We start from the raw sequence: 18,573 nt of genomic DNA on the forward strand, positions 1-18,573 counted from the left end.
CTCGGGTCATGAGTGCAAGGCGACTTTCGTTGTAATGTTAGGTAGCGATTAGGGACGGCTCATACGGTCTCCGTGCATAGCCTGAATGAAAATCATCATCATCATCATCATCATGATGCGGCCGCACTTTCACCACCAGATCCGCAACCACAAACGCTCAGATTGATCAGAACGAACTTGTAACCTAGATAGTAGGCTTTTCTGCTTCGATTTGGCACGTGCGGACATTATGACCTGGCTTTCCGCACCTGCGGCAGCGGCGAATTGTCATCAGCCGTTCACTGTTGCTGCACTGATTTTCAACTGCACCTCGCCCTTGCTGCTCGTTGTTCTTCTTCTGAGTCAAGATATCTCTCGCACTCTGTGCAGTAAGCGCGTCTCCGTGGCGGACACGGGATTTCTTAGCCCTCCGGCGCCTGCTAAGGGCTTCGTTGGCCTTCTGAAGAGTGCGATTCTCTGCAGTCAAAGGGGTCACCGAGTGGGCCATCGCCCTGATTACCTTTGCCATCTGCCTGAGAGCCGAGAAAACAGGCGTCGGAGAACTACCTTGTTGACCACTGATCTGAGACTTCACCAGCTCCGACTGTGAGATGGCTTCAGCGGGGTTGTGTGGTGTCTGAGAGACCCAAGGGTCGGCCTCGGTCGCTGGAGATCTCGCAGGCGTTGGGGGTTAGACCGGTTGTGGTGGAGGAAAGCGAGAGCTCGCGGCGAACCGCGCTTACTTTTGAGGCGGCCTCGACCGCGGCGCACAGGAAAGAGGCTGAAGACAGCGTCAACGGCAAGCTGGTGGTGATGGCGGAGACCATTACGCAGCTGATGACCGTCCAAAAGCAGATGGCGGTCGTCCGACGCCACCAAGATCCCAGCACTTCGCAGTGGAACCAGCATGACCGAAAAAGACGAGAAAGCAACCGCTTTGATGCAGTGCCGTTTCCCCACTTCCCCACTACCCGAGGAGCTTTGGCAGTTATGCACTGCCTACGGCCTCTGGCAAGACTGGTGGGACAATGAAGGCATTCTCGAGTCGTAATTGGTGATCTTGAGAAGCCTACGCTGCGCATGAGCGACGCTGGTTACAAGACCGTCGCCGAAGGTGTTGACCTCATATCCACAACGGCGCTCGCGTGCACCCTTGGCAGGGTGTTCTGTTGTCTTTGGCCGGGGCGCCTTATCTTGTAGCGAGGCGGCCCGTATCTCGAGTTGTCTCGCCTGGGCAGATACGATGCAGCTTCGAATCGTCGATGCCAGAAATGGAAAGCCAATGCTCGCCGCGAGCACACTACTTAGCCGATGACTCCTCGCTCGCCAAGCGACATCCACTGCTCAGGCTGTGCATGTTCATATAAACCCTCTCTGGCGGGAGTCTGCGGCGTCTCCGGCTTCAAATCCATCTGGCTCTTGATATTCAAAATCCACTCGTGCTGCAGCAGTTCGGCGGCAGATGCGCGCTTGCTGGGGTCGCGCCCAAAACACCTGCGCAAGAAGTCTAAGCCGAGGTTGCTGAGTTGATCCTTGGTAGGCATCTGCGGGCTGTAGCCTCGAGCGATGTTGTACATGATGGCCCACTCGTTGTCGTGCGAGGCCCAAGGGCGGGTGCCGGTGGCCATCTCGGTGACGACGCAGCCGAGCGACCAAACATCGACGGCGCCGAGGCGGACACGGCGATGCTTGCCACCCTTGATCACTTCGGGGGACATGTACATGGGCGTGCCAGTGATAGGTTCCTGACTGGGTTTGCCGGAGGGTCCGTCCATAACCATGGTTTTGCCCTGATTGGCGATGAGTTTGGCGGCGCCGAAGTCGACGAACTTGATGATGCCGTTGTGGTCGAGAAGAATGTTCTCGGGCTTGATGTCGCGGTGAACGACCTTGGCTTCGTGCAGGTAGCCGAGGCCTTCGAGCATTTGCAAGGCGTAGACTTGGATGACGGTCTCGTCTTCTACACGGCCCTGTTCGAGCACACCTGCCAGCGAGCCACCCGAGCAGTATTCCATGAAGATATACACTTTGTCCCTGTGAGGCTCGATGCCGTAGTACTGTACGATATTCGGGTGGTCGAGGACTTGCAAGACGCCCATTTCGTCTCTGATTTGGGAGACGATGGTTGGGATAAGCTTCGGATCTTGGAGACGGATTTCCTTGACAGCCATCAATTGACCAGAGTCAAGATTGATAGCAGCATAGACGGAACCAAACGTGCCGCTGCCGATAGACTGGCCTTGTTGCCAGCGAAGGTGCACATTTCCAGCCGAGGCGGAGAGACGCGTCAATGCGCGGTCTGCCTCGTTCGAGTCCTCCAGCACGTTTCCCAGCGCCTGCCTCTCCGCCTTACGGTCCTTGTACATCAGATCAATCTTGTTCAATTCATACACCAGTCGCTGTGCGCGAAGAATCTTACTGCTCTCCTCGTCGCCCTTGAGCCGGGTGTAGTTGAGTCTCACTTTGCCGACCATCAATTCCAAGCGCTGCTTCTCGGTTTGCGCCGCAACACTGCCTCTCGCTCCCATGAGATCGAAGTGGCTGACAAGTAGACTCATGCAGCGTGCCACCTTCTCTCCGAGCGTGGCATACTCCGTTTCGCTGATTGACATGATGCGTCGACCTCTAGTCATCATCACTGCGCACTCCAGCGCAATCACAGCCCATCGGAAAGTCTTGCGATCACTCGCCACGCAGTCGTTGCAGATGAAGCTCACCCAGTCCACGGCAATATGCGTCATCTTCAACTGATGCATAGCCCGGCGCCGCCGATCCATGAATATCGCAGATCGCTGTCCGAATTCCGTAGCAAAAGCAAAGCAAGTCTGAATCAGCTCCTTGCGTTCCAGGCCGACGGTCTGCCGCCGCACAATCTCCACGCTGTCTATAATGGTATTGCTGAGCTTATACGCTGTCTTGCGGATCATTCGAAGCTCTAAATCGATGCTTTGTAGGTTTGAACGATGCTCCACGAGGATATCCAAATCCACGCCGGTTGCTGCTGCGAAGGCAGCGTTTGCGTTCGCGAGTCTCTGCAGACTGCCATCCGCCACCACTCGTAACCGTCCAGTTTTGATGCCCAGACGAGGTAGCCGCACAGCGCTGTCCATCCTTCCCCCTCCCCAGCGCAAGGCATGTTCGCAGCAGAGGATCAACATATATGGATTACTCGGGTCCTCCGGCGTGTCTTCGGCATAACAGCAAGTGCCAAGCATGCTTTCGATATCTCTGCGTCGATTCTGCAGCGCAGGAGAAGCGATCACATGGATGCTCGCCTTCTCATCGTACCGTGAGGATTCTGCTTCAACCAGAAAATGTCCAGTGGATGCAAGCGCGTCTAAGAGATCCTGGCAACACTCGTGCGCCATGTTCATATTGTATTCGGTCGCGTTCTCGAACCGCTGGCTCAGAACCTTCGAGAAACGGAAGATCTTCCTTTGCCGTGCACGGACAGAGTCGAAGATGGATTTGTATCGCTTGTCCGTCTCAGCGCCACCGACGTCTTCTGGCGGCCTCACAAGCTCCTTCTCGAAGTAGGTCGTGAGATGGTTTAGGGACCTCGCCGTGAGAAAAGAGAACTGTTCTGCAACCTCGACGTCTCCGCCTTCCAGGTGGCTACCGAGCTGGTAGCAGAAGTTCCATTCCTGTTCCAGGATTTCGGCTTCCTTGAACGTATTTCTGTTGGCCATGAGCTTCAAGTCGAGCATCTTAAAATAGAATCGAAGAGCGTCAATAAGAATGCCGTCGAAGTCTTCGTCGATGCAAGGCGGCAGAGCCCAGCCGGGCTGCGGCCGCGCAATGACAAGGTATGCCTCCTTGATCTTGACAGCAAGAGTGAGTATTATGCGGAGTTGTAAGTTCATCTGCTCAGCCATCATCACGCCGTGCCGTGCCGGGTCCTTCATGTTTTTTGCATAAGAGAGCCGCATACGAATGATCTCCTGTATAAGCCGGGTGGGGAAGTTGATCAGGGTCAACAACTCTTCGATGTAGGAAGGTAAATGGCGCTCAGCGAAAGCCCGGGCGTTCAGAATCAATGTGGCCTTGGCCTTGTTGATGACTGTGTTGATGCCTTCGAGTAGACTGTTTTCTCCTTCGAGTGGTCTGAGGCGGTCTTCCTTCAAGATGCGATCGATGAATGAGCCCTCGTCAAGGAGATGGCCGTTGTGGTCTTCCAGAGGAAGCGCACGAGATTTCGTAAAGTCGAGCTCTATATTGCCAACCCACTGTCGCAGCACTCCGAGTTCGGTGTTGATGAGTTCGGTTACGTTGCGCCAGGATACAACGGCGTCAGAGGTGTCTCGGTATGCAGCAGACGCAGCAAGAGGTTGTGCTTGTTGTAAGGCCTGTTGAGTTGGATAGAGCCGTTCAACCTTCTCAATGTGGTTCACCACCTGCTGTACCTGTTCGAGCGGTGATTTTCCGACCTCCGCCTCCCCCCTGACCTCAAAAGCGATGATATGCTCGATAGTCTGTTTGACGTTGTTCCGGCCCTCCTCGATCAGCCGTCTCTGCATGGTCACACTGCGTCCGCAAGTCTTCGCTCTCACGCCTACCCAGACCTCTGTCTTCAGTGTATCGTCACCTTGCTGTTCCGAACCTCTGATAAGCCGCGTCTTCTCTTGCTTCACAATATCTCCCGTCAGCACATTGGCAAGCATGGCGTGCCATTCTAGTCTTTCGCGATTGGCGGATACCTTCAGCTGTTCCTGAGAGGGCCCCTGCTCTTCGTAGTATAGCAGCGCGCCCTGGCCATAGGGATCATTCTCAACAAAGCTTCCTAAGCCCGGCGACTCGTCTACTTCGCTCGATCCGTCGCTGTAATTCGGACTGGATCTGCGTTGTTCGGCGAAAAAGCCGTTATTCGAGGCGGCCTCCCACCGTATCCTCTGCACGTATGCCTCCTCTTGAGCCCGGTATTCTGCGTTCGGATCGATCCTGCCTCGGTGTCCAGAGCCTACCCGAAACTTGTCGGGACTGCTGGCATATCGGTGAGACCTTCGCGGCGGTGCGTAGACGTTAGAATATTCCCTCGTTGAACCCGGTCGTATTGGTTGCTGCTGGGTAATGCGAAGACCACCCATCGTCGCCTCAGTCGGCATGCTCGAGTACGGCGTGGCAATAGGTGGCCGCGCGCTCGTGCGCGAGGACACGGATGTGGTAGGGACCCAGCCATACGATGACGAGCTTGTCAAAAGCGGGCCTCCTTCTACGCTGCTGGTCTGGTCTTGCAGAAAGTGCCTGGCAGTGGCGCGGTCGGAATACATCTCGTGGCCCTCCAGTCCTTCGCCATAGTCCACCTCTTTGCCGGACGTGCCGGTGCCGGACGAAACAAAACTCTGCAGTACTGGCCTGCTCAGCGCTTCGCCGCCGTCTTCCATCATTGTTTCCGCAGAGGTTGGGTTGGGAACGATCAAACCTAAGGCCTTCAGGGAGGAGGGCGGACTATTGCCTCGACATCGCAGGCTTGCTCGTGCTGCAGATCGCACGATCGGCGAAGACTCCGGGCAGTTTGCTGACACGACTGCACTCCGCACGAACGTCGTTGAAGCGTGGTTAGTGTAAAGTTTATCGCGGCCACTACAACGAGGTACAAGTCTCCGTTGCAATTGCTAGTGAGCGCAGTCAAGCTGTGTCGTGTGTGCACGCATGCTGCGGTGTGCATGAGCGTCCGTCTCGTCCTATCTTCCCTCCCGTTGAAAGTAATCAACTCGCCAAGGCCGTCTCTGCCTGCTCACTCCCGCCACGCTTGGAATGCGGATGCCACACATTCCACAGCCATGGCACAGCGGCCCCTCCGCCTTGGGGTGAGCAAACAGCTGCGGACTAATGCAGTGCCGTGCCACCCACGCCGCCTAGCCGATGTGGTCCGAAGAAGCCGCTTCTCCGCACTTCATCAAAATCCTTGCGCTGCCATGTTAACTCCATAACATCCTCTGCACTTTGGTCAACAGAGGCCTTGCCACCTCTGACTGTGCAGGTGAGATCTTGAAGCCTCCATTTATACTTCTATTGCAGCGTTTCAAACTACCAGGGGCTTTTTTTCCCGTGATCATGATACATCCAAACTATTCAGCTTATTGCAGGCCCAGCTATCATCTAGGCAAATCTGATGGCCCTCCATCTGCGCACCCTTCGGGTGTACATTATCCAGGCCAAGGATTCACACTGGGATCCACATCCACTCACACCCATGAAATTTTCTCGCTCCTCATTGATTATTTCGCTTTCGCACTGTAGTACCGATCGAAGAGAAATTTCCATAAGTGGGTTACTGAGAGAATGAGAGGACAAGGGCTCAGAGCCATGTGCGCCTATAGCGAATACCACTCTTCCAGAGTTGCTTATCGTCTACTCTTGATTGTAGGACTGTGCTTATGAGCTTCATTCAGACTTCTCTACGACGAGGAAATAAGATTGCAGAAAATCAAAACACCCGCGCATCGCTATACCTCCCAGCACACAAAGCCGTCACTTCACTAGACATGCTTCGTCAGAGCATTGCTAAGATGATTTCATAACGTCCAATTGGGTTTAGACAAGCAGATGAGCTTGATATGAGACCCTGCGTTATTGTTAAGACCTCGTTGTGGGTGTTTCAGTGGAACGACCATTGCGATCTTCCACTACCGCGGCAGGGTGCCTGCGTCGAGCTCCTTTGAAAGAGTTGGCGGACACTTCCTTTCAATGCCGGCCATACTTGCCTCCACACGCCGGCTGGAAGTCCGTCTTCGCCTGGACCTTTCCACGGCTTAGTTTCCATCAAACAGCTCTCAATCTCTTCTTCGGTTGGCTTCGGCATGGCAACAGCTGCCTTTTGCAGCATGTCGCCTTCTTCCTCTATTCTTTCGGGAAGTGCCGGGAGAAAGGTGGCAAGAAGCTGCTCGGCCTGCTCGGAATTGCGCTTCGTCAGTGTTCCATCCGCCTTGGCCACCGAGAGCCCTCATCAGGCTTGAGGTAGCGGATCGCCTTCCAGATAATCGTGTCTTACAAGAAGTCGTCCCAGTGCAGCTTTTGTTACTCGCATGGCGTCGTGGTACTCCTTGGCCGCTGCCTGAGCTTTTTTGCTCCAGCGCCTGTAGTGCCTCTCCGTCTCGTCGTTGTGCTCGAGCTCTGTTCCTCCAGTACGTATAGACCCGGTGGAGCTTCGTAAGATCCTGGGTCCACCATCGCTTCGCATACGGGATGGCTTGGCTTTGAGTGTCAGCGTGTTGACCGCTTCGATGACGAGTTGCGTCAGACGCTGTCTGTGCGCGTGGTGGGGAACGCTTCTACGAAGCTCTTGCCGAAGCCCGTGGGTATAGGACAGGCTTAGACTGGAAATCCGGATTGTTGAATTTATTGAAGAAAAAGCTATTCATCACGTAGATATTGTGCCTTCTAGGCGCACTTGTCGATGGCTGCCGCTGTGCGCCCGCCGTCGCAGCCGGACGAGGGCGCGTCGCCCGCGTTGACGCGTCCAAGCCGACAACGCGTCTCACGCACCGAGGTCGACTATCGGAAACTGCACCGAGGAATATTGGCAAAGGAGACAGCTCTCTCTAAAGCATCAGGAAAGAGCAGCGAAACTTTGGAGTCTCGGCTGGACACTGTTATGAAGGCCATTGCCGGCGTGCGCGAATCTGTTGACGAGCGCTTCGCCCTCGTTCAGGAGGCTATCGAACAAGTACCGGACATCGGACAAGTGAAAGAGACCGTATCGGAAGAAGTAAGGGGCATTGTCCAAGAGCGATTGAAGGCCACCGTACAACGCGAGATTGTAGAGGCTATTAGGGACGAGGTCAAGAGCGCCGTGCAACAGCAGGTGAGTGGGGTAGTTCGTCGGGAGGTCAAGGAGGTGGTGCAGCAAGAGGTCAAAAGTATCGTGAAGCAAGAAGTCCAAAGTATCGTGCAGCGAGAGGTCATGAACATTGTTACGGAGAAGGTCACTGCGATCGTTCAACAGCAGGTTACTACCATAGTCCAGCAGCAGGTCACATCTATCGTCCAGGAGCAGGTCACAGCCATCGTCGAAAAGCAGCTGTCTAGCATTCAACCGTCGAGCACTCAAGCATCTAGCCCAAATCCGTCGTACGCCGACGTCGCGCGCACCCCACCAGGCAGTCACCCCAGTAACCTGAGGACGCTCTCCAATCAGACAACCCCATCAACTTTGACTGACACGCTGTACTGCACGGTGGATGTGTCCAACGTTGAAGAGGAGGAGAGGGGCAGGGCGAATGCTAGCACAATCAGACAAGAGGTCGAGAAAGGCATGAGGAAGGGTGACGGGGGAAGCGGGTGGCGATGTGTGGCGGTGACGAGGGACCCTCGCAATTCCGGCCGCATTCGCATCACCTGCCGGGACGAAGAGGAGTTGGCTCGGGTCAAGTCTGGCCGAGAGGGCGAAGGCGAGCGGAGCGCGCGTGCTGCGCGATCAATGGTACCCCGTCAAGGTGGACAACGCGTGCAGGACGGCGGTGCTGGATGAGAATGGAGAACTGCGGGTAGGTGCGACGGAATTGATGGAGAAAGAGAACGAGGTGAAAATTGCCAAACTGTCGTGGCTCAGCCGGAAGGATTCGCCGAAGGCGTACGGGTCTATGGTCGTGTATGTGACGAAGCGCGCCGACGCAGCGAGGCTCCTAGACGGCCAGTACTTCAACGTGGACGGGGAGTCAGCTTTCACCCGAGCATTTGAGCCCAGACGCGGACCGATGCAGTGCTTCCCAGCGAAAGGCACCACGGGAGGTGGGCGATCCGTAGCATGCTTTGAGTGCGCAGAGACATCGAATGTGAACAAGTCGAGGTGCCGTCAGCGGATCTCACGGTGGCGCTACTGCGTCTGCCTGATCGATCAGTACTGGTGGCATCAGTGTATGTCGAGGGCGGCAATGCGTCGGCGCTGTCTCAAACAGTGTATCTTCTCCGTGAGGCAATCCGCAGCGCTGGACACCGCGGTGGGCCGCGCCTCGACTTGGTTATTGCCGGGGACTTCAACCGCCATGACCAATTGTGGGGCGGAGACGAGGTGCTGTCGCAGCGTCAAGGCGAGGCAGACCCGATCATCGACTTCATGGGGGAATGGAGCCTCGAGAGCCTGCTGCCTCGGGTTACCAAGACGTGGCAGAACAAGATGCACGCTACGACAATCGATCTGATGCTGGCGTCACAGGAGCTAGCAGCTAGTTTGGTGAAGTGCAAGATCCACGACACAGAGCATGGGTCTGATCACCGTGCCATCGAGACGACATTCGATGTCGACCTCCCGGAGCACGTGGTCGAGCCACGGCTACTGTACAAGAATGCGCCGTGGAAGGAGATCCGGGAACGGATCGCTCGAACATTGCAGCAACAACGCCAGGGCGTCACGGTTCAGGAGCAAACGGACCGCCTGATGCATGCTGTTCAAGAAGCAGTCTTCGCGCTGACGCCCAAGGCGAAGCCTTGCCCGTACGCGAAGCGATGGTGAACGCAGGATCTGACGAAGCTCCGGCGGGTGTACACATACTGGGGGAACAGAGCTCGGGCTCAGCGACGCGGTGGACAGGCCTTGCCGACACTTGAGCAGCAGGCTCGAGTGGCGTCTAAAGAGTACCACGATGCTACACACAGACAACAACGGACGCACTGGGATGACTTCCTGGCGGATGATGCCAACATCTGGAAGGCAACACGGTATCTGCAGCCAGACCAAGGGTCCAGCTGGTCGAGAATCCCACCCTTACGAAAGGCGGATGGATCACTCACGAGGAACACTGCGGAGCAGGCTGAGCAGCTGCTCGCGACCTTCTTTCCGCCACTGCCTGAGAATATAGAGGAGGAAGGTGACAGGCCGCAGAGGGCTGCTGTTGCCATGCCGCAGCTGACGGAAGAAGAGATTGAGAACTGTCTCATGAAGACCAAACCGTGGAAGGCAGCAGGGGAAGACGGACTCCCGGCCGGCGTGTGGAGGCAAGTATGGCCGGCCGTGAGTGAGAGTGTCCGCCGCCTGTTTCAAATGTCCCTCGACACAGGAGTGATTCCTCAGTAATGGAAAGTCGCAAAGATCATGCCGCTCAAGGAGCCTAACAAGGACGACTACACCCTGGCGAAGGCGTGGAGGCCCATCTCACTACTATCGACGCTGGGGAAATTGCTGGAGGCAGTCTTCGCGGAGAGGATATCATTTGCGGTCGAGACCTACGGCCTGCTGCCGGCCAACCACTTCGGTGCGAGGAAGCAGAGGTCTGCGGAGCAGGCGCTGTTGCTCCTCCAGGAGTGCATCTACACAGCGTGGAGAAACAAGAGAGTGGTGAGCTTGGTCAGTTTTGATGTGAAAGGCGCCTACAACGGGGTCTACAAAGACAGACTGCTGCAGCGGCTTCAGGCCAGAGGCATGCCCTCAGACTTAGCGAACTGGATCGACGCCTTCTGCTCCAAACGCACGGCCACGATCTGTGAATGGCCAGGCATCCGACGTGAGAGCACTCGAACAAGCCGGGCTACCGCAAGGCTCCCCTTTGTCTCCGATTCTGTTTCTCTTCTTCAACGCAGATCTTGTTCAGCAACGAATCGACCAAGACAGTGGGGCGATCGCTTTTGTCGATGATTACACTGCGTGGGTGGTGGGCAAGACCGCCGCAGAGAACATGGATCTTCTTCTGGCCATCGTACAACAAGCGACCGAGTGGGAGAGCAGGAGCGGGGCGTCGTTCGAAGGGGACCAGACCGCCTTCATCTACTTAACGAGGAACAACACTCGTCAGTCCGCGGACGAACCGATCACCGTCAAAGGGGGGGAGATCCGGCCCACACCCAGCGTCAAGATTCTAGGCTTGGTGATGGACACACGACTGCGCTACCAAAAACACGCCGCACGCGCTGCAACGAAGGGTCTCCGGGCAACCATGGCGCTGAAGCGGCTGCGAGGACTCTCGCCGTCAGTGACGCGCAAGCTGTTCAACGCGACGGTGGCAACGGTGGTCGTTTCCGCATCCTCAGTATGGATGCACGCCAGGAGAGCCAGCGCAGAGAGAGTGCTCAAGCGAGTGCAGAGGATCGGTGGACAGGCAGTGGTCGGATGCTTCCAGACGGTCGGCACGGCGGTGGCAGAGGCAGAAGCCAACCTGCGAACGATAGAAAAACGACACAGGCAAAAAGCATTGGAGATGTGGGTTGAGTTGCACAGCATGCCCGCCACGCACCCTCTCGCGCAGATGGCCAGGCGTAGGACCTGCAAAAGGTTCGTGTCATCCATGCAGAAAATCGCAGAGTACGCCCGCGGTGCACCTTTGGATGAGCTCGAGGCAACTCTGCCTTACGTCTCGGCGCCGTGGGACGCACGACTCGACATAGTCGACGACACAGACGACGGCGTGCAGACGGCCGCGCGGGTTCAAGAGACGCAGGGCATACGCATCGCCACTAGCGCGTCGGTCAGGAACCAGCTGGTCGACTTCGGAGGCGCCATCGAGAGCGTGGACGGGACAACAAACCACGCTGAGCTACGCGAGTACGACAAGACGTTGGGCACCACCGGGCAGAGTGATGCCTACACAGCCGCTCTGGCCTCCATCGAGGCGGGACTTGATTCGGTCGTCGGCGCGGTGTATGCGGGGACTTTGCCGGGCCGAGTACACGGCCAGACCGTCCGCGTTTTCACTAACAACCGTACCGTTCTAATTACTTTGAGAGCTCCCGCCAAACGGACCAGACAATGGATCATCGGTGGGATTTTGAAACATGTAAGATTCCTGGAAGGGTTCGCCATGCGTGTAGTGTTTGCGTGGGCCCCTGTAAGCTCGATTTTCGAGCTCGGGCAAAAGGCAAAACAGCTTGCGCAGCGGTCCACAAATGAGGGACGAGTGGCCAAAGACGGACCGAGACTGACCAAGAGTACACTGATTAAGAACATGGTGCAGAAGGCACAACAGCGCGTGGCGCGTGAGTCTTCGCACGCACCGACGACGTTCGGGGAACTCGTGCGCATAATCGACGCGGCGTGGCCTGGCAGCAACACGCGGCGCGTGTACGACAAGCTCAGGAAGAGACAGGCGAGTGTCCTCGCGCAGCTTCGTACAGGCATGGCGCCACTGAATGGGTACTTGCACAACATCAAAGCAGTGGAAACGAATCTCTGTGAATGTGGCGAGGCAGTCGAGTCGAGAGAGCACTTCATCTTTCGTTGTGCTGGGTGGAGCGAGCAGCGGGAGATCTTGGGCGTATGGGCGGGCGAAGACGACCTCTCCCGCCTGCTTGGAGGCAAGTCCCTCACGGATCCCGGCGATTGGAGCCCGGACAAGGATGCAGTGCGAGCTGTGATCCATTTCACCCTGGCTACCAAACGATTCGAACGAGACACCAGTACGCGAAGGTGGATGAAGAGGGAGAGAGTGAATGACGACGACGACTGGGAAGCCCGCACCCTACTAACCACTAACACTACTCCACCCCAAGCACCCTCGTGCACACGGCAGGTGCCCGCTTCATCTGCTGAGGATAGGACGATGAACACTTGGAAACACATCTTCAAGAACACCCGCCGACCAGCAACCACGAGCCTTCGAAAGTGAGAGAAATACATGTCGATGGCTTGACTTCGATGGTGAAGGACAATGAGCTTGGGAGCTTTGTTTGTTTAAACCCCGCCAAGGTAGAACGTAAATTTTGAGACATAAATAGTGCATTGCCCTTTAGGTGCTTAGCGCCGGGCGGAATAAAATTCATCATCATCATCATCATCATCATCATCATCATCATCATCAGTTCAACAGGAGTGAGGGGTCGGTGTCCTAATACAGAACTACGGTGAGGGCAACAGAGTCATATCATAGAGCTAAAGATTTTTGGGTTGCCGAATATTGCAATGCGAAATTTCTTCCGAAACGTGACTCTTGAAAGTCGTGTTGACAGGCATTCCGCATATGTCTAGACTGTCTTACCAGCAATTTGATAAATCATCGAATATTGCTGAAGCGAAATTACGACGGCTATCGACGCAATTCCATACAATGTCTAGCGACATGCAAATTCCGCCTCACCATCCGACGTAAAATGCCCAGTTGTCGCAAGATCAAATCGCTGGCATTGTGCAAGCAAGTTTTCCGGACCATACACTCGAGAAACTCGAACAACTGGAATCCGGCAAGTCCTTTAACAATAAGATTTACTTCCTAAAACTTGTTCCGCGGCGGGATGACAATACAACCCGATTGGAGCTGGTGCTCAAGGTCGGTGGGCATTATCTCGGAGCTCGCAAAATACAGAATGAAGTTGGCTTTCTTCTACTACACCGTGTGATTGCTCTATCAGATCTCGCTGGAGGCTGCAGCCTATGCTCATTACACTGTTCGAGAATTAGGCGCTTAGCGAAGGTATTGGCCCTCGTTGCCCCTCAGTCTTTGTCGGTCTTTAGGTTTGATGATCTTGACCAGAAGTTAGCCTTCTCATTGCTCGGTCTTTCAATTCAGTGATCCTGAACAGGGTCTGGCCTCCCCATTGCTCGGTCTTTGAGTTTGGTGGCGTTGATCAAGGTTTGGCCATCGCGACAGCGGGTACACGCACGGGGGGAACGTTTGAAAGGCCCAAAAGCGATCCGTGCGGCTTCACCTATCCCCTCGCAGGTGGCATATCTTGGCACAAAGCTTGCAATCAAACGCCGCTCCAGACTGTTGCCTATGCCACCAGACGTTATCTTCACGCTAGCACAGCGGGAGAACACCCTGCTTCAGCGGCGCAGCACCTGTCATTGATTCGTAAGCTCAAGCATTCCGGATAGATGGTTAGAGCCGTACTCAGCACCTTCCACATCTGCGATTGGACGAACGCAGAGTGATGCCTGATCGGAGAGCCACGTGCGATGCAGCCTGCTGGCGGCACCGGCGCAGCAGTGGCTGTAGCTAGCTTACCAGACTTCTTTCCGGACGGCCTTGATCTTACTTTTCAGCAACTTTAAGGGCACACGGCGAATGTTAAGCAGCAACTACTTTTTTTGAGCAAATCTGGTGTCGTTCGAGACAACAAGGACGCTGTGAAATTGATCTTGCGGCCAAGTCACCATCCCTCCAAACTTCTTCAGATTTTCCAAACACACACGCGCTTTTCAGCCCTAGTGAGACCTGCAAGGGACGAATTTCCTGTCAATCGTCTTGAGCTGTGTTTACAGCGCAGTCGCCATTCTTCGACAAATCCGTACCTGACGAGTCATCACCTTTTGACCGAGAATCATGGCTGTCATCAAGTCTAATCATGTGGATGAACCTCCACCATCATATAGCGTGCATCCTCCCGGTTCACCAGAGACTGGTAGCTTGCCAACAAGTCCGTCCGCAGAAGGTATATTAATGAGACCTCTCCTGGCACAAGCCACTGACGCCCAAGTAGATGAGTGCGAAGTCGATGGCAAGATTGACGTTGACATGGATAGGATCTTCCGGCGCATATCCAAGCAGACTGGTGCACAATCAAGCGCTGCTTGATGCTTGATCAAGCGCTTGGTCAAGCAGTCAGTCAATCAAGCACCGTGTAGCCAGTCAATCAATCAAGCAGGACTTTATCAAGCGCTTGACACACTTGAGTGCTTGATTATTCAGGAAATCCTAGGTGCAGAATGCTAAATTCCTTAACCCAAACCCTAACCCCGGCCGCATCGAAAAGGATGAACTCCAGATTCCGGATCTCTGGACCCCTGTATCCCCACAAATCACTAGTCTATGGAATACCCCGCGTTAGAACTACTCAAACGGGTACTGCCTACGCGTTTCGCGTGCAATTCGTGAGGAGATGGAGGAGCTGGCCTTGCATTGGTAGTCGCGAGCGCGCCGGCGATGGCTGAGTTGCAGCGCGCAGTACCTTTGGACTATGGCTTTTATCTTGAATTGCTCAGCGAGCATCCTGCTTCTGATCACACTACGCAATGGCGACACAGTCCATCTTCGCCCCGCAATCGCCGCACACCTTCTCATCAAACCCTTCCAGCGGAATCGCCATGTCCGCTGAACAGCGCACAATCGACGACTTCGAAAGCACCGAGCAGCAGCGTCCTGCGCAGCCAGGTCCGATTGACTTGCCAGGTTACGAGGGTCTTGTGTGGCGTAACGTTACGAGACAGAGGTTTCGGATCCCTGAAAACGATCGCCCGCGACTGGATTCCTGGGTGTGGAAGCAGAAGCATGGTTGGAGGGTGTGGGATAGTATCGGTGAAGAGTACTGGCTTTGCAAGACATGCCACTGCCGCCGCAGCTCGAACAAGCACTGGTTCAAGTCCTTCAAATCAACAACGCGAGCTGGCGATCACATGAAAGCAGAGCATCGGGTCAGTGCCGAGGGGGACATTCCGCAGTCGCCGGAGCACCACAAGAAGAGGAAGCTCGATCAATACCTCAAGGGCTACGATGCTGCCACTGCTGTGGAAAACTCGGCTCTTGCAGGGTTCAATCTGCTCGAGTTCCGAGCACTGCTCTTGCAGTGGATCATAGCTGACAACATTGCTTTCAGAAAGGTGGAATCTCCTCATCTGCGACGACTCATAAGCTACGCCAACCCGCGGACTCAGATGCCGTCGCACACTTCGATATCAAGGTGGGTCGCCAAAGCTTATGAACAACAGCTCGGGGTTGTTACGGAGACGCTGGCTTCGGCTATAACGAAGGTGTCGCTATCTTTCGACCTGTGGACATCCGGCACTAGTGTTGCGCTGCTTGGTGTTGTAGCTCACTTCATTGATGCTGACGGCAAGCCGACGAGCATACTGCGGAGTTTACCGAGGCAACAGGGCAGGCACACAGGCACTAACATAGCGGACAATGTTGCTTGTATCATCGCGGAGTACGGCTTGGATCGCTCTCTTGGCTTCTTCATCACCGACAACGCTAGCCAACAATGCAACCTGTATATTGACGCTCGCGGAGGAGTTTCAGTTCAGTGCCAGAGCTAGATGGATTCGCTGCTCTGGCCATATCCTCAACCTCGTCGCTCAATCGATCCTCTTCGGCGGAGACGCAGACGCACTGGAACTTGAGCTCCTCGATACTCAAGACGAAGAGTTGCGGCACATGGATGTCTGGCGGCGTAAAGGGCCTTGCGGCAAGCTGCATAATGTTGTCAAGTATATCAAGAGGTCACCACAACGCATTGAACAATTCGAAGATATCCAGCGTCGCCTGATCTCTCCAACACGGCCGGCTGGCAAAGCTGAGGTGTACAAACTGGTGGAAGACAATGACACGAGATGGAACTCGATGGAAGACTGTATTGAGAGAGCGATTTATCTGCAATCGGCTCTTGATGAGTTTGTCGAGAAGGAAATAGACCATTGGCATGTGGCACGCCGGCGTCGGCAGAAAGCACTGCGACCCTCGATCGTTGACGACCGTCTTAGCACTGACGACTGGGAGGTCCTCAAGGCTTACCATGAGATCCTAAAACCAATAAAGAAGTCTACAAACATCCTCCAAGGGCAGATAGGTGGCCGCTTTGGAGCCATCTGGCAAGTCTTGCCTCAATTTGAGGCCTTGCTAACCCATCTTGAGGAGCAACGTCAGCGTTATTTGCCTTTACAGAGCCAACGCTTGGCTCCAAGTCCGCCACAGCCTTCGCAGCTGCATGCCAATCTTCATGATTGTAACGAAACTCAACAAGGGCATACGCAGCAAAGCGATAAGGCCAGGATTGACGAACCACGAGACGTCGCACGCGGGTGTGTCGACTATATCGCAGCTGAACAGCATTTCAGCATGACCATTAACGCTGGCTGGCAGAAGCTCGACGAGTACTACAAGCGCCTTGATGACAACGTGGTGTATGTCGCCGCGGTGGTTCTGCATCCGCGGATGAAGTGGCGTTACTTCAAGACCAAGTGGAGTGATCGGGAGGACTGGTTGAGCACATGGAAGGCGGAGCTGGATAAATACTGGCGTCACAACTATGAAAACAAGGCAGCCTCGTCATCGGCGACCTCAGCTGGGGTCGACAGCGATTCAGGAGTGAAGAGCGTCAAAGATGCTGCAGACGAGTGGTCTGACGGCGAGGACTCAGGCCTTGATCAGCTCGAGCAGTACCTCAGCGAGCAGCCAGATCGCTCGTATAGTTCGGCAGACTCGCCAATTAGGTACTGGTTAGCAAGACGGAAGATTTGGCCGCAGTTGGCTGCAATGGCGCTTGACATATACGCTGTGCCCGCCATGGCTGATGAGCCAGAGCGCCTCTTCAGTCAGGCAGGCGCCGCTATCTCATCGCGACGACGACGTCTGAGCGACGATACGGTTGCGTCCCTTATGTGTCTAAAGAGTTGGCAGAGTTCAGGCATCATTACGATAGACAAAAGTCTCTTTGAGCGTGCCATAGAAGCTGTTGTGGTAGCGGAATGATAAATGCTCGGGCCCATTACATAAGCACTCAAGCGTAATCAAGCAATCAATCAAGCGCTTGACTCTTGTCAAGCTCAAGCAATCAAGCACACTAAGCCGATCAATCAATCAAGCACAGCCTCTGCGCTTGAGCTTGATTGATTGTGCACCAGTCTGTATCCAAGCTCTCTGAGCCTGACCTCCAGAGTTTGTACGGATGTGTGAGCGACCACTCACTCACGGCTGAGGAGCCTGATCTCGACACTTCTCACCGCGATATCCCTCAGCTTAACATTGTACTTCAAGTCGTGGGCTCACGAGGGGATGTCCAACCATTTGCGGCGCTTGCCCTTGAGCTCACAAGGTTTGGACACCGAGTGCGTCTCGCAACCCATCCTGTGTTTCGAGACCTCGTGCAGGATCTGGACATCGAGTTCTTCAATATTGGGGGCGATCCCGCCAAGTTGATGGCATACATGGTCAAAAACCCAGCAATCATTCCCGAAATCAAGTCGATACGAGCAGGCGAAGCTGAAAAACAAACGCAAGCCATCTCTCAGATGCTCACTGGCTGTTGGCAGTCTTGTTTCAGGCGGTGCGACTGTGTCGTAAATTCCAACAAGGATACCTGTCAAGACCCATCGTGCGAGGAGAAAAGACATCCATTCATTGCCGATGTAATAGTTGCGAACCCACCATCATTCGCTCATATTCACTGTGCGGGGAAATTGGGCATACCTCTGCATATTATGTTCACGTAAGTGAGCCAACAGTCCTTGGTAGCTCGCAACACTAACAACTCCGTCATCCAGTATGCCTTGATCTCCGACGCGCGCGTTTCCGCACCCACTTGTGAGCCTCCGCCGCAGCAAGACAGAAGCTGGCCTGTCGAACTATCTCTCATACGCCTTTTTCGAATGGGCCACCTGGCAAGGACTCGGTGGGGCAATCAATAAGTTTAGATCAAGGCAACTTGGTCTGGAACGCCTCAATACTGCATCTGCTATCACAATGGTCCGTCGTGCGGGGATTCCCCATACTTATTGCTGGTAAGTGACGTAATCGTTACTTTTTTAGTCAACCTATCTACTAACAGATGCACAGGTCAAAGACTTTGATCCAAAAACCGGCCGACTGGGCGTCGAATACATCCGTGGCAGGATTTTTCCGGCTACCGCGGGGTTTGGACTAGAAGATTTGGACAGTCCGTGCACACGGACAGTCAATGCACGCATTCCGCATTGTATCCAATGCAGGATATTTACTGTTCACGCTGCCAATTCGGCTC

General features: G+C 54.8%; 3 protein-coding genes across 3 annotated transcripts; 2 read left to right on the forward strand and 1 right to left on the reverse strand.

Moving 5' to 3' along the window:
- Positions 1–1,283: 1,283 nt before the first annotated feature.
- Positions 1,284–5,360, reverse strand: WHR41_09487 (uncharacterized protein; the record flags this gene model as incomplete). The annotated part of the gene is made up of 1 exon (XM_069378090.1): positions 1,284–5,360. One exon carries the CDS (start codon positions 5,358–5,360, stop codon positions 1,284–1,286), a length of 4,077 nt encoding a protein of 1,358 aa, XP_069225020.1.
- An 8,560-nt stretch (positions 5,361–13,920) lies between these two features.
- WHR41_09488 (uncharacterized protein) lies at positions 13,921–14,417 on the forward strand (the record flags this gene model as incomplete). Its single annotated transcript, XM_069378091.1, has 2 exons — positions 13,921–14,274; positions 14,323–14,417. Exons 1-2 carry the CDS (start codon positions 14,166–14,168, stop codon positions 14,415–14,417), a joined length of 204 nt encoding a protein of 67 aa, XP_069225019.1. The 5' UTR covers positions 13,921–14,165.
- A 437-nt stretch (positions 14,418–14,854) lies between these two features.
- Positions 14,855–15,874, forward strand: WHR41_09489 (uncharacterized protein; the record flags this gene model as incomplete). Its single annotated transcript, XM_069378092.1, has 1 exon — positions 14,855–15,874. One exon carries the CDS (start codon positions 14,855–14,857, stop codon positions 15,872–15,874), a length of 1,020 nt encoding a protein of 339 aa, XP_069225018.1.
- Between the last annotated feature and the right edge of the window lie 2,699 nt (positions 15,875–18,573).

This window comes from Cladosporium halotolerans (assembly GCF_011745625.1).
Source record: "Cladosporium halotolerans strain TM138-S3 chromosome Unknown Sca101, whole genome shotgun sequence".
Classification (NCBI taxonomy): domain Eukaryota; kingdom Fungi; phylum Ascomycota; class Dothideomycetes; order Cladosporiales; family Cladosporiaceae; genus Cladosporium; species Cladosporium halotolerans.